General features: G+C 44.1%; 1 protein-coding gene across 2 annotated transcripts in view; it reads right to left on the bottom strand.

Moving 5' to 3' along the window:
- TTC24 (tetratricopeptide repeat domain 24) overlaps positions 1-12749 on the bottom strand; it is a 36573-nt gene that overhangs the window by 5328 nt on the left and 18496 nt on the right. For both annotated transcript variants that reach the window (XM_069949768.1, XM_069949769.1), the window contains 8 exons: positions 10041-10815; positions 8645-8860; positions 8266-8394; positions 5849-5970; positions 5018-5137; positions 1684-1784; positions 1336-1457; positions 273-399 (listed from right to left, as the gene is read on the bottom strand). In XM_069949768.1, coding sequence (XP_069805869.1) covers positions 273-399; positions 1336-1457; positions 1684-1784; positions 5018-5137; positions 5849-5970; positions 8266-8394; positions 8645-8860; positions 10041-10806 — 1703 coding nt within the window. In that variant the 5' untranslated portion in view covers positions 10807-10815. The remainder of the gene's footprint in view (positions 1-272; positions 400-1335; positions 1458-1683; positions 1785-5017; positions 5138-5848; positions 5971-8265; positions 8395-8644; positions 8861-10040; positions 10816-12749) is intronic.

Raw genomic sequence — 12749 nt, 5'->3', positions numbered from 1 at the left:
GTTGCCCTGTTTTGGTGCCTCATCTCCCTTCACCCCTCCCCTCTCCATAGTAGAACCATGAAGACAGGGGGGAGAGCTTCAAACTGCTTTTTCGTGATAAAAATGCATAAACCCAATTGCAAAGTTTCTTAAAATCGCCTGGACTATTGATTTCTGCAAAAAAAATTAAAAGACAGTGACACTTTAAAGGTAATTTCTTTATGCCATAACTACTCCTAATCTTCATCATGTACGACTCCCCGGGCGGTAAGTGCTTTATGCGGCTCCATTACCTGTTGGCATGAGGATGATTTCTGATACAGGCGTCGGCGGTGTTGGTCTCCTCGCAGTCCTCGGAGTATGCATTCGTTACCACTGTGAGGGTGTCGGAGTCGTCCTCCTCCTCCTCCCCGGCTAGGTCTGAAATATAAAGCAGCGGGTCTCCTACAGCCGTTCTCTTTGTCTGAAGAACAACAGATCAATGTTCTTACCAGGAGGAATGAGCTGGCGGGAAAATCACGTCACTAAGCAGGTGCAAAGACAAATCCTCTGCAGGTGGAGCAGGTACATTGCTGCACCGCAGGCACTTATAGTAAATTGTGAGCCCCCCATCACTTCCTTTGTACTTGTTTGGGGAGAGTTCACACCTGCAATCCTGTCTTTACTCATCTACTTTCCTGGTTAAAGGGATACTACGGAGAAAATCTTTTTCAAATCAACTGGTTTTAGAATGTCATACAGATTTGTAATTTACTTCTATTTAAAAATCTACAGTCTTACAATACTTATCAGCTGCTGTATGTCCTGCAGGAAGTGGTCTGACACAGTGCTCTCTGCTGCCACCTCTGTCCATGTCAGGAACTGTCCAGAGCAGTAGAAAATCTCAATAGAAATCCTCTCCTGCTCTGGACAGTTCCTGACATGGACAAAGGTGGCAGCAGAGAGCACTGTGTCAGACCACTTGCAGGACATACAGCAGCTGATAAATACTGGAAGACTGGAGATTTTTAAATAGAAGTAAATTAAAATTTATATACCTTTCTGACACCAGTTGATTTGAAAGTAAAAGATTTTCGCTGGAGTACCCCTTTAAAATATCTCAGACTCCTTAGAGCAGTGCAGTACACTCTCAATGATAGAGTCTAAATCCCGGACCACTGTGTTTGATCTAGAAGGGTCTTCCAATAAAAAGGAGATTATTGAATGTCCTACTGCAGAGACGCCAGTGATCAGATGTAATCTGTGAAGGTATCTGGCAGCAGGTATGTAGTTTGCCTGCAGCGCCTCCGCAGGAGGAATGGAGTATTACACAGCTGTCAGACTTCCTATAATACATCTGACATTGGGACACCTTACCTGCCGCTCTGTTTTCGGAGGCCGCTTTCCCATTGGTATTGGTGGTGGCCCAGGTTTTTATAGTTGCATACATCTCTTCAGGCTGTGGCGGGCGACTCGTTCTCCTGGCCTGTGTTTGGGATCTAAAGATAATAGAAGATCATGGAGTCTTTTAAAGGGAATTTCCTAAATGTTGCACATTGATGAGTCTGATGAGTATTATGGTCTCTCCATTATAAAACACGTGCACACTCAGCTGAGATGAGCATACATGTGTGTGGAAGAGCTGGGAAGCATTGGGTACTATCTAAGGTGTACGGTTCTCTTCTCGGACCTTGGATGTATAATAATTGGCAGATTTGTACTCACGGCGGGGCATCCTGAGGAGACATTATGGTGGTATACACTGGGTTCACACTTGAAGGGTGTCTCGCAACCCTCGCTCCAGGCATCTTCCCAGCAAAGCCTCTCTAGGTGAGGAAATGACATAATGATTACATTCACAGAGCACTCACATAATACCCACACAGCACTCACATAGCACATAACACTCACATAGCACTTACATAATACTCACATAGCACTCACATAATACCCACACAGCACTCACATAGCACATAACACTCACATAATACTCACATAGCACTCACATAATACCCACACAGCACTCACATAGCACATAACACATAACACATAATACCCACACAGCACTCACATAGCACATAACACTCACATAGCACTCACATAATACCCACACAGCACTCACATAGCACATAACACATAACACATAATACCCACACAGCACTCACATAGCACATAACACTCACATAGCACTTACATAATACCCACACAGCACTCACATAGCACATAACACATAACACATAATACCCACACAGCACTCACATAGCACATAACACATAACACTCACATAATACCCACACAGCACTCACATAGCACATAACACTCACATAATACTCACATAACACTCACATAATACCCACACAGCACTCACATAGCACATAACACTCACATAGCACTTACATAATACCCACACAGCACTCACATAGCACTTAACACATAACACTCACTTAATACCCACACAGCACTCACATAGCACATAACACTCACATAACACTCACATAGCACTCACTTAATACCCACACAGCACTCACATAGCACATAACACTCACATAACACTCACATAGCACTCACTTAATACCCACACAGCACTCACATAGCACATAACACTCACATAATACTCACATAGCACTCACATAATACCCACACAGCACTCACATAGCACATAACACATAATACCCACACAGCACTCACATAGCACATAACACTCACATAGCACTCACATAATACCCACACAGCACTCACATAGCACATAACACATAACACATAATACCCACACAGCACTCACATAGCACATAACACTCACATAGCACTTACATAATACCCACACAGCACTCACATAGCACATAACACATAACACATAATACCCACACAGCACTCACATAGCACATAACACATAACACTCACATAATACCCACACAGCACTCACATAGCACATAACACTCACATAATACTCACATAACACTCACATAATACCCACACAGCACTCACATAGCACATAACACTCACATAGCACTTACATAATACCCACACAGCACTCACATAGCACTTAACACATAACACTCACTTAATACCCACACAGCACTCACATAGCACATAACACTCACATAACACTCACATAGCACTCACTTAATACCCACACAGCACTCACATAGCACATAACACTCACATAACACTCACATAGCACTCACTTAATACCCACACAGCACTCACATAGCACATAACACTCACATAACACTCACATAGCACTCACTTAATACCCACACAGCACTCACATAGCACATAACACTCACATAACACTCACATAGCACTCACTTAATACCCACACAGCACTCACATAGCACTCACTTAATACCCACACAGCACTCACATAGCACATAACACTCACATAGCACTCACTTAATACCCACACAGCACTCACATAGCACATAACACTCACATAGCACTCACTTAATACCCACACAGCACGCACATAGCACATAACACATAACACTCACATAGCAATCACTTAATACCCACACAGCACTCACATAGCACATAACACTCACATAGCAATCACTTAATACCCACACAGCACTCACATAATACCCACACAGCACACACATAATACCCACACAGCACTCACATAGCACATAACACTCACATAGCACTCACTTAATACCCACACAGCACTCACATAATACCCACACAGCACACACATAATACCCACACAGCACTCACATAGCACATAACACTCACATAGCACTCATATAATACCCAACAGCACTCACATAATACCTACACAGCACTCACACAGTACATAGCACTCACATAATACCCACACAGCACTCGCATAATACCCACATGGGCAAAAATGTGCGCTGCAAACAGAGTTCCGTGAGCAGGTGCCACCTGCGGAATCTGCAACGGGTTTTCTGTCGGCATTCAGCAGTGTGCACATACCCTTACATAGCACTCGCATAACACTCACATAACACATAGCACTCACATAACACATAGCACTCATACAACACTCACATAACACATAGCACTCATACAACACTCACATAACACATAGCACTCATACAACACACAGATAACACATAACACATAGCACTCATACAACACACAGATAACACATAACACATAGCACTCATACAACACTCACATAACACGTAGCACTCATACAACACTCACATAACCCATAGCACTCACATAACACATAGCACTCATACAACACTCACATAACACATAGCACTCATACAACACTCACATAACACATAGCACTCATACAACACTCACATAACACATAGCACTCATACAACACTCACATAACACATAGCACTCATACAACACTCACATAACACATAGCACTCACACACATAACACATAGCACTCATACAACACTCACATAACCCATAGCACTCATACAACACTCACATAACACATAGCACTCATACAACACTCACATAACACATAGCACTCATACAACACTCACATAACACATAGCACTCATACAACACTCACATAACACATAGAACTCATACAACACTCACATAAGACTACGTCCACACAGCATTTTTGCAATCCGTTTTTTTTCATCTGTTTTTTGCAAAAAACTGATGTAAAAAACGGATTCATTAGTGTGCATCCGTTTTTCCATTGACTTCCATTGTAAGAAAAAATGGGTCAAAATGGATCCGCTTTTTTTAACGGACACAAAAGTAGTGTCAGCTACGTTTTTGTGTCCGTCAAAACAAACGGATCCGTTTTGATCCGTTTTTTTTTACAATGGAAGTCGATGGAAAAACGGATCAAACCAGATGCACACACATGCACCCGTTTTTTTCATCCTTTTTTTGCAAAAGACGGATGAAAAAAACGGATTGCAAAAACGCAGTGTGAACCCAGCCTTACACATAGCACTTACACAACACTCACATAGCACTCGCATAACACATAGCACTCAGCCCCCGTTATTCCAGATTGTGGTGCCAAGGTTGTCCGTTGTATTAGTCAGGGACGGCCGCAGCAATGTGATAAGGTGGAAGGTCCCTGACACCACACACAGCGCAGGAGTCCTTACCAGAGGTGCGGCTGGTGGTCCCCCTCCTTCATGGCTGAGCTGGCGGTGTACGGACAGCTTGTACTGCAGGGCATCAGTCAGCTTGTTCACCAGACGTTCCTGAGCGCTGCCCGAGTCCTCCTGTAAGATCAGAATCATCAGATAACGGCCCCTAATCTGTGGCTACAACTACAACTCCCAGCATGTGTCAGTGTATACTGCTGACTGTATATAGATGTGTCAGTGTATACTGCTGACTGTATATAGATGTGTCAGTGTATACTGTGACTGTATATAGATGTGTCAGTGTACACTGCTGACTGTATATAGATGTGTCAGTGTATACTGCTGACTGTATATAGATGTGTCAGTGTACACTACTGGCTGTATATAGATGTGTCAGTGTATACTGCTGACTGTATATAGATGTGTCAGTGTACACTGCTGACTGTATATAGATGTATCAGTGTACACTGCTGACTGTATATAGATGTGTCAGTGTAAACTGCTGACTGTATATAGATGTGTCAGTGTATAATGCTGACTGTATATAGATGTGTCAGTGTACACTGCTGACTGTATATAGATGTGTCAGTGTACACTGCTGACTGTATATAGATGTGTCAGTGTATAATGCTGACTGTATATAGATGTGTCAGTGTATAATGCTGACTGTATATAGATGTCAGTGTACACTGCTGACTGTATATAGATGTGTCAGTGTACACTGCTGACTGTATATAGATGTGTCAGTGTACACTGCTGACTGTATATAGATGAGTAAGTGTACACTGCTGACTGTATATAGGTGTGAACACTCTGCAGGTCCGATGTATTGTAGAGTATTCTGACCTTGGCTTTGGAGAGTAAGGCCAGCGCCTGCTTGTAATACAGGACGGCCTTCTCCGGGTCCCCCAGACGGAATCTGGCAGCTCCGAGTCCTTCACACGACTGCCACTGACCATGGACGTCATCTAGTGGACGAGAGGGACATACCACACAGCAGTTATAGGGGGGGCTGGAACGTTCCATGTCGTCACCTATGTTATCCTGCACAGTGCCGTAACTAGAAATGACTGGGCCCCATAGCAAACGTTTGATTGGGGCCCCCTCCCTCCCAACTACACACACAAAGGCACACTACATATAGTAGGTGCACACACTCACATGTACATACACACAAGTACGCTCACTTATTATGTAGGGAAGCCCTGGGGTGGTCAGTTTTTTACAGTCACTCCTTTTCCCCTGCAGCAGCAGCTGCCTGTGTGCAGCTTCATCCCCCCATCTCCTCTGTTCTGACATGGGAGGGGAGCAGGATGGAGCCTGAGCTTATAGTGAGAAGATGGGAGAAGGGCTTCGGAGGAGGGGGCCCTGCATCTGTACACCTTCCTGCCTGTCATAGTCATTGTCTCTATATAATAAGCAGGTAGTTATCCAGCTTACTGTATAGAGTCTGTGACTGGGATGACAGGCAGGAGTATACTGAGTGGCCCCTGCTGGGCTCCCTGATGCTGTGGGCCCCGTAGCAGCTGCTATGGCTGCTATAGTGGTAGTTACGTCCCTGATCCTGCAGTCAGGCTGGGGCCACAATGGTGGACGGATAACAAGAGACATGAGCGGCATGGGCTGCAGGATATCACTGGGCTGCTAAGTGGCTACTGCTACTATTTAGATACTGCTGAGTAGTAGTATCATTCATAGCACAGTATGGCACCATTGTTTAAAGGGGTTGTTCACCCCTATAAATTTCTTTCAAATTAACTGTTGCCAGAAAGTGCCAGAGATTTGTAATTTACTTCTATCAAACAGTCTCCAGTCTTCCAGTACTTATCAGCTGCTGTATGTCCTGCAGGAAGTGGTCTTTTCTTCAGTCTGACACACTGCTCTCTGCTGCCACCTCTGTCCATGTCAGGAACTGTCCAGAGCAGGAGAGGTTTTCTATGGGGATTTGCTACTGCTCTGGACAGCTCCTGACATGGACAGTGGTGGCAGCAGAGAGCACTGTGTCACACTGGAAATAATCCACCACTTCCTGCAGGACATACAGCAGCTGATAAGTACTGGAAGACTTGAGATTTATTTTGATAGAAGTATATTATAAATTTCTGGCACAAGTTCAGTTCAGTACCTGGATCACCATATAGGAGTATTAGTTATGGTGGCACTATGGCGGTCTATTACACATTGGTGTACTCAGATCTCTCAGGCTGTACATTAGGCGTTCAGTACCTGGATCACCATATGGGAGTATTAGTTATGGAGGCACTATGGCGGTCTATTACACATTGTTATTGCTGCCCTCAGGCCGTACATTAGGCGGTACATGTGGCAGACACGTTCAGTACCTGGGTCACCATATAGGAGTATTAGTTATGGGGGCACTATGGCGGTCTATTACCATCGGTGCACTCATATCCCTCAGGCCGTACATTAGGCGGTACATGTGGCAGACACGTTCAGTACCTGGATCACCATATAGGAGTATTAGTTATGGTGGCACTATGGCGGTCTATTACACATTGGTGTACTCAGATCTCTCAGGCTGTACATTAGGCGTTCAGTACCTGGATCACCATATGGGAGTATTAGTTATGGAGGCACTATGGCGGTCTATTACACATTGTTATTGCTGCCCTCAGGCCGTACATTAGGCGGTACATGTGGCAGACACGTTCAGTACCTGGGTCACCATATAGGAGTATTAGTTATGGGGGCACTATGGCGGTCTATTACCATCGGTGCACTCATATCCCTCAGGCCGTACATTAGGCGGTACATGTGGCAGACACGTTCAGTACCTGGGTCACCATATGGGAGTATTAGTTATGGGGGCACTATGGCGGTCTATTACACATTGTTATTGCTGCCCTCAGGCCGTACATTAGGCGGTACATGTGGCAGACACGTTCAGTACCTGGGTCACCATATAGGAGTATTAGTTATGGGGGCACTATGGCGGTCTATTACCATCGGTGCACTCATATCCCTCAGGCCGTACATTAGGCGGTACATGTGGCAGACACGTTCAGTACCTGGGTCACCATATGGGAGTATTAGTTATGGGGGCACTATGGCGGTCTATTACACATTGTTATTGCTGCCCTCAGGCCGTACATTAGGCGGTACATGTGGCAGACACGTTCAGTACCTGGGTCACCATATAGGAGTATTAGTTATGGGGGCACTATGGCGGTCTATTACCATCGGTGCACTCATATCCCTCAGGCCGTACATTAGGCGGTACACGCGGCAGACACGTTCAGTACCTGAGTCTTTAAACGCCTGCAGTGAGTGGAGATAATATTCCCCCGCAGCCTCGTGGTCGTCCAGCTGACTCAGAGCATAGGCCAGGTTTCCAAAACACTGTCCCTGCGCCCTGCGGTTACTGAGCACGCCTGAAAGAAACACGTCGGTGTTACAGAGAGCGCCATTCACTATCACTAAGTAACAGCTATTTACCACAGAGCCTGATCTATACAAAGCATGGTCATACAGCTCCCTCTAGAGGTCACAGTGCATCATGACAGCTGGAAAGTCATCACCAGACCCCTATATAAGTACTGTACGTTATATACCGGCCACATCCAGTATATCTGATGTCATCTAATATGTATATATAATATCTGTAATCTCCCCACTACATACTGTGTAAGGATGCCGCCCTCCTGTGATAGTCCAGCCCCTCCTCATACTGCTCCAGGGTGTTGTATGCAGCCCCCAGGTTCTGCAGGACCACCGCCTCCTTATGTCTGTCCGCTCCATCCTCCTGACACAGCGGCAGCGCCATCTGGAAGCACTCCACCGCCAGGGAGAAGACCTTCAGCTGGGCATAGCTCAAACCAATGTCATTGTATAGCTTAGCTGCAAGACAAGAGATACCCAGGTTATACCAGCATGCTCCATATCACTATATACAGGAGATCCCCAGGTTATACCGGCTGTACATATATATTATATACAGGAGATCCCCAGGTTATACCAGCTGTACATATATAATTATATACAGGAGATCCCCAGGTTATACCGGCTGTACATATATATTATATACAGGAGATCCCCAGGTTATACCAGCTATACATATATACTTATATACAGGGGATCCCCAGGTTATACCAGCTGTACATATATAATTATATACAGTATATACCCAGGTTTTACCAGCTGTACATATATAATTATATATAGGAGATACCCAGGTTATACCAACTGTACATATATAATTATATACAGGAGATCCCCAGGTTATACCAGCTGTACATATATTATTATATACAGGAGATACCCAGGTTATACTAGCTGTACATATATAATTATATACAGGACATACCCAGGTTATACCAGCTGTACATATATAACTATATACAGTAGATCCCCAGGTCATACCAGCTGTACATATATAATTATATACAGGAGATACCCAGGTCATACCAGCTGTACATATATAATTATATACAGGAGATACCCAGGTTATACCAGCTGTACATATATAACTATATACAGTAGATCCCCAGGTCATACCAGCTGTACATATATAACTATATACAGTAGATCCCCAGGTCATACCAGCTGTACATATATAATTATATACAGGAGATACCCAGGTTATACCAGCTGTACATATATAATTATATACAGGAGATCCCCATGATATACCAGCTGTACATATATAATTATATACAGGGGATCCCCAGGTTATACCAGCTGTACATATATAATTATATACAGGAGATACCCAGGTTATACCAGCTGTACATATATAATTATATACAGGAGATACCCAGGTTATACCAGCTGTACATATATATTATATACAGTATATACCCAGGTTATACCAGCTGTACATATATAATTATATACAGGAGATCCCCAGGTTATACCAGCTGTACATATATATTATATACAGTATATACCCAGGTTATACCAGTTGTACATATATAATTATATACAGGGGATCCCCAGGTTATCCCAGCATGCTCCATATCACTATGTGGGTGTGGTATAACATGAGGACACAATGATGTAGTGCTTATCCTCCCCATACCCAGCAGGTCTCTCCTGGTCACTGTGCCGCACACCATGCGGGTCTGGTTCAGTATCTGGAGGACGTGTCCGGAGTCGTAGCTGTGACTCTGCAGCATGTAGTTGGCGGTCTCATTGAGGGCAGTGGCGGCCATGTCCAACCTCTGAGCTTCCATGTAGGAGTCTGCGGCGTCCTGGAAGCATTGTGCGGCTCGGGCCTTGTCCCTCATGGCCACGTAGCAGTACCCCATCTTCATGTGGGCGTCGGCCTCGCTGCCCAGCTCTGAGGGCTTGTAGAAGAGCACCGCCTTCCTGAAATGCTCCAGCGCCCTGGGTAAGTCTTGTAAGGATTCATAGGCCGTGCCCAGGTTGAAGTAGAGGTCTCCACTGGGTTCCTCTCCGTCTCCGTCCCTCGGTTGGGACTTTAGGAGGAACTCCAGCCCCTTCTCTGGTTTCCCAGTCTCTACATATACAGCCCCCAGGTTAAAGGCACAGGCCCGCTGGACGGCCTTCTGCTTGGTGCTGAGTGACAGGAGGAAGGCCCTCTTGAAACAAGACATGGCCGCCGTGAGGTCCCGGGACACCAGGGCCTTGTGTCCAGTCTTGGTCAGGTCCTCTATCTCGGCCTGACTGACTGAGGAGTCCTGCTCTTTCTTCCCGCCTTCATCTCCAGACAATTTCAGCTCCTCTTTCACCTTCTTCTTTTTCTTTTTCAGGGGGCGAGGCTTAGGCGGTGGTCCGGAGTCTTCAGGGTTCGGCGGCTCCGTCTGCAAGTCCCCAGAAGCCATGACTGATGTCTAAGATGTGCGACAAAGAGAAAGAGGGTCAGCCATGACACTACGCTCCTAAATAATACCGCACCATGCTGTACCTCTGGAAAACTACTATATAGTGTCTATAGTAGTGCCCCAAACATGTTACCAACATATTGTACACAAGAGGCCAACCACAACTGTATATGGTAGTATCCAAGAGCGCTACTGTATATAGTGTCTCTATAATAGTGCCCCAAACATGTTACCAACGTACTGTACACAAAAGGCCAACTATAATTGTATATAGTACTAACATAATAGTATCCAACAGCGCTACTGTATATAGTGTCTCTATTGTAGTGCCCCAAACAGCTCTGTATAAATATTACTAAGAAACCGTACACATGAGAATACGCACAACAACTGTACATGGTACCAACATAATAATATCCAATGTATATAGTGTCTCTATAGTAGTGCCCCAAACTGCACTGCATAAATATTACCAACATACAGTATACACGAGAACACTCAGAACAACTGTATATGATACTAACATAAAAGTATCCAACAGTACTATATAGTGTCTCTATAATAGTGCCCCAAACATGTTATCAACATACAGTACACAAGAGATCACACAATATCTGTATATAGTACTAACATAACAGTATCCAACAGCGCCATATAGTGCCTCTATAATGGTGCCCTAAACATGTTACCATAGTCTGTATAGTAGTGCCGTAAATATTACTAATGTACAGTACACACAAGAACACCCATAAATACTGTATATAGTGCTAACATAATAGCATCTAATAGCGCCATATATAATGCCTCAATAGTAGTGCCCCAAACTGTACTGTATAAATATTACAAACACACAGTACACAAGAGAACAAGCAAAACACTACTGTCTATGATACTAACATAACAGTATCCAACAGCGCCATATAGTGCAGATGAGTCATACAAACAGAAAGTGCCAGGTAACAGCAGACAGTACCTACATGTATATCCAGTGCCTACATAACATTATTATAAAGGGAACAAATAGCAGTGCCCAAGTAGTAGCACTATATGATGTGCAAATAACAGCACCACACATAGCCAAGTAACAGCACGCAGTACCTACATCATATAGCTATATGGTTCCTGCATAACATTACACTATAGGGAACACATAACAGTGCCCAAGTAACAATACAAAATAAGGAACAAAAATACAGTGTATAAATAATACCACCATACAGTGCCAACTAATGGCATGCAGTGTCGACATTACACGTCTTACAGAATGTTACAATACAGGGAATACATAATACAGTGTCGAAATAATGCCGCCATACCGTGCCCACATCTCACTGCTGTATGGTGTCTACATAGCATTCCAGTACAGAAAACACATAATAGTGCCCAAGTAACAGTAGTAGTACCGTATAATGCAAATGTCTACATAGCATTGCTTCAAAAGTAGTGCCGTATGATGAACACTGTTCTGATAATATCGCCATATAGTACTAAGCAGAAATACCATAAATCCCAATATAATCCTAGTATATAAAGCCACTGCTACATATTAGTGTCCGAATAATACGATGCCTACACAATACCAATATGTAGTGTCCAAAACAAGCCCATCATACTGCCTTGCAGTATACAGCATTTAAATAATACTACCATACAGTGGTTCCTACAGAAAAGTACAGAGAACACATAATAGTGCCAAACTGTGTGCAAATATAAGTGCTCTATATGAGGAGCCCACATCTTTTCTGAAAGTGCAGGTGTACCGCCATATAGTGCCAAGTAACACTACCATAATGACATTGTGCCACTGAGAAACAGTACCCCCAACCCTTCGATACATTTTTCCATTATTACCGCCAAAGAGATTCTGAATAATACCGCGGCCAGTGCCATGCTAACAGGTGGCAAGAAAGGAGGGGGGTATGAGGGCACCACATGGCAGTAAG

Source organism: Dendropsophus ebraccatus, chromosome 13 (assembly GCF_027789765.1).
Source record: "Dendropsophus ebraccatus isolate aDenEbr1 chromosome 13, aDenEbr1.pat, whole genome shotgun sequence".
Lineage (NCBI taxonomy): Eukaryota > Metazoa > Chordata > Amphibia > Anura > Hylidae > Dendropsophus > Dendropsophus ebraccatus.
Note: the sequence above shows the minus strand (reverse complement) of the source record. Positions and strands in the feature narration are given on the sequence as shown.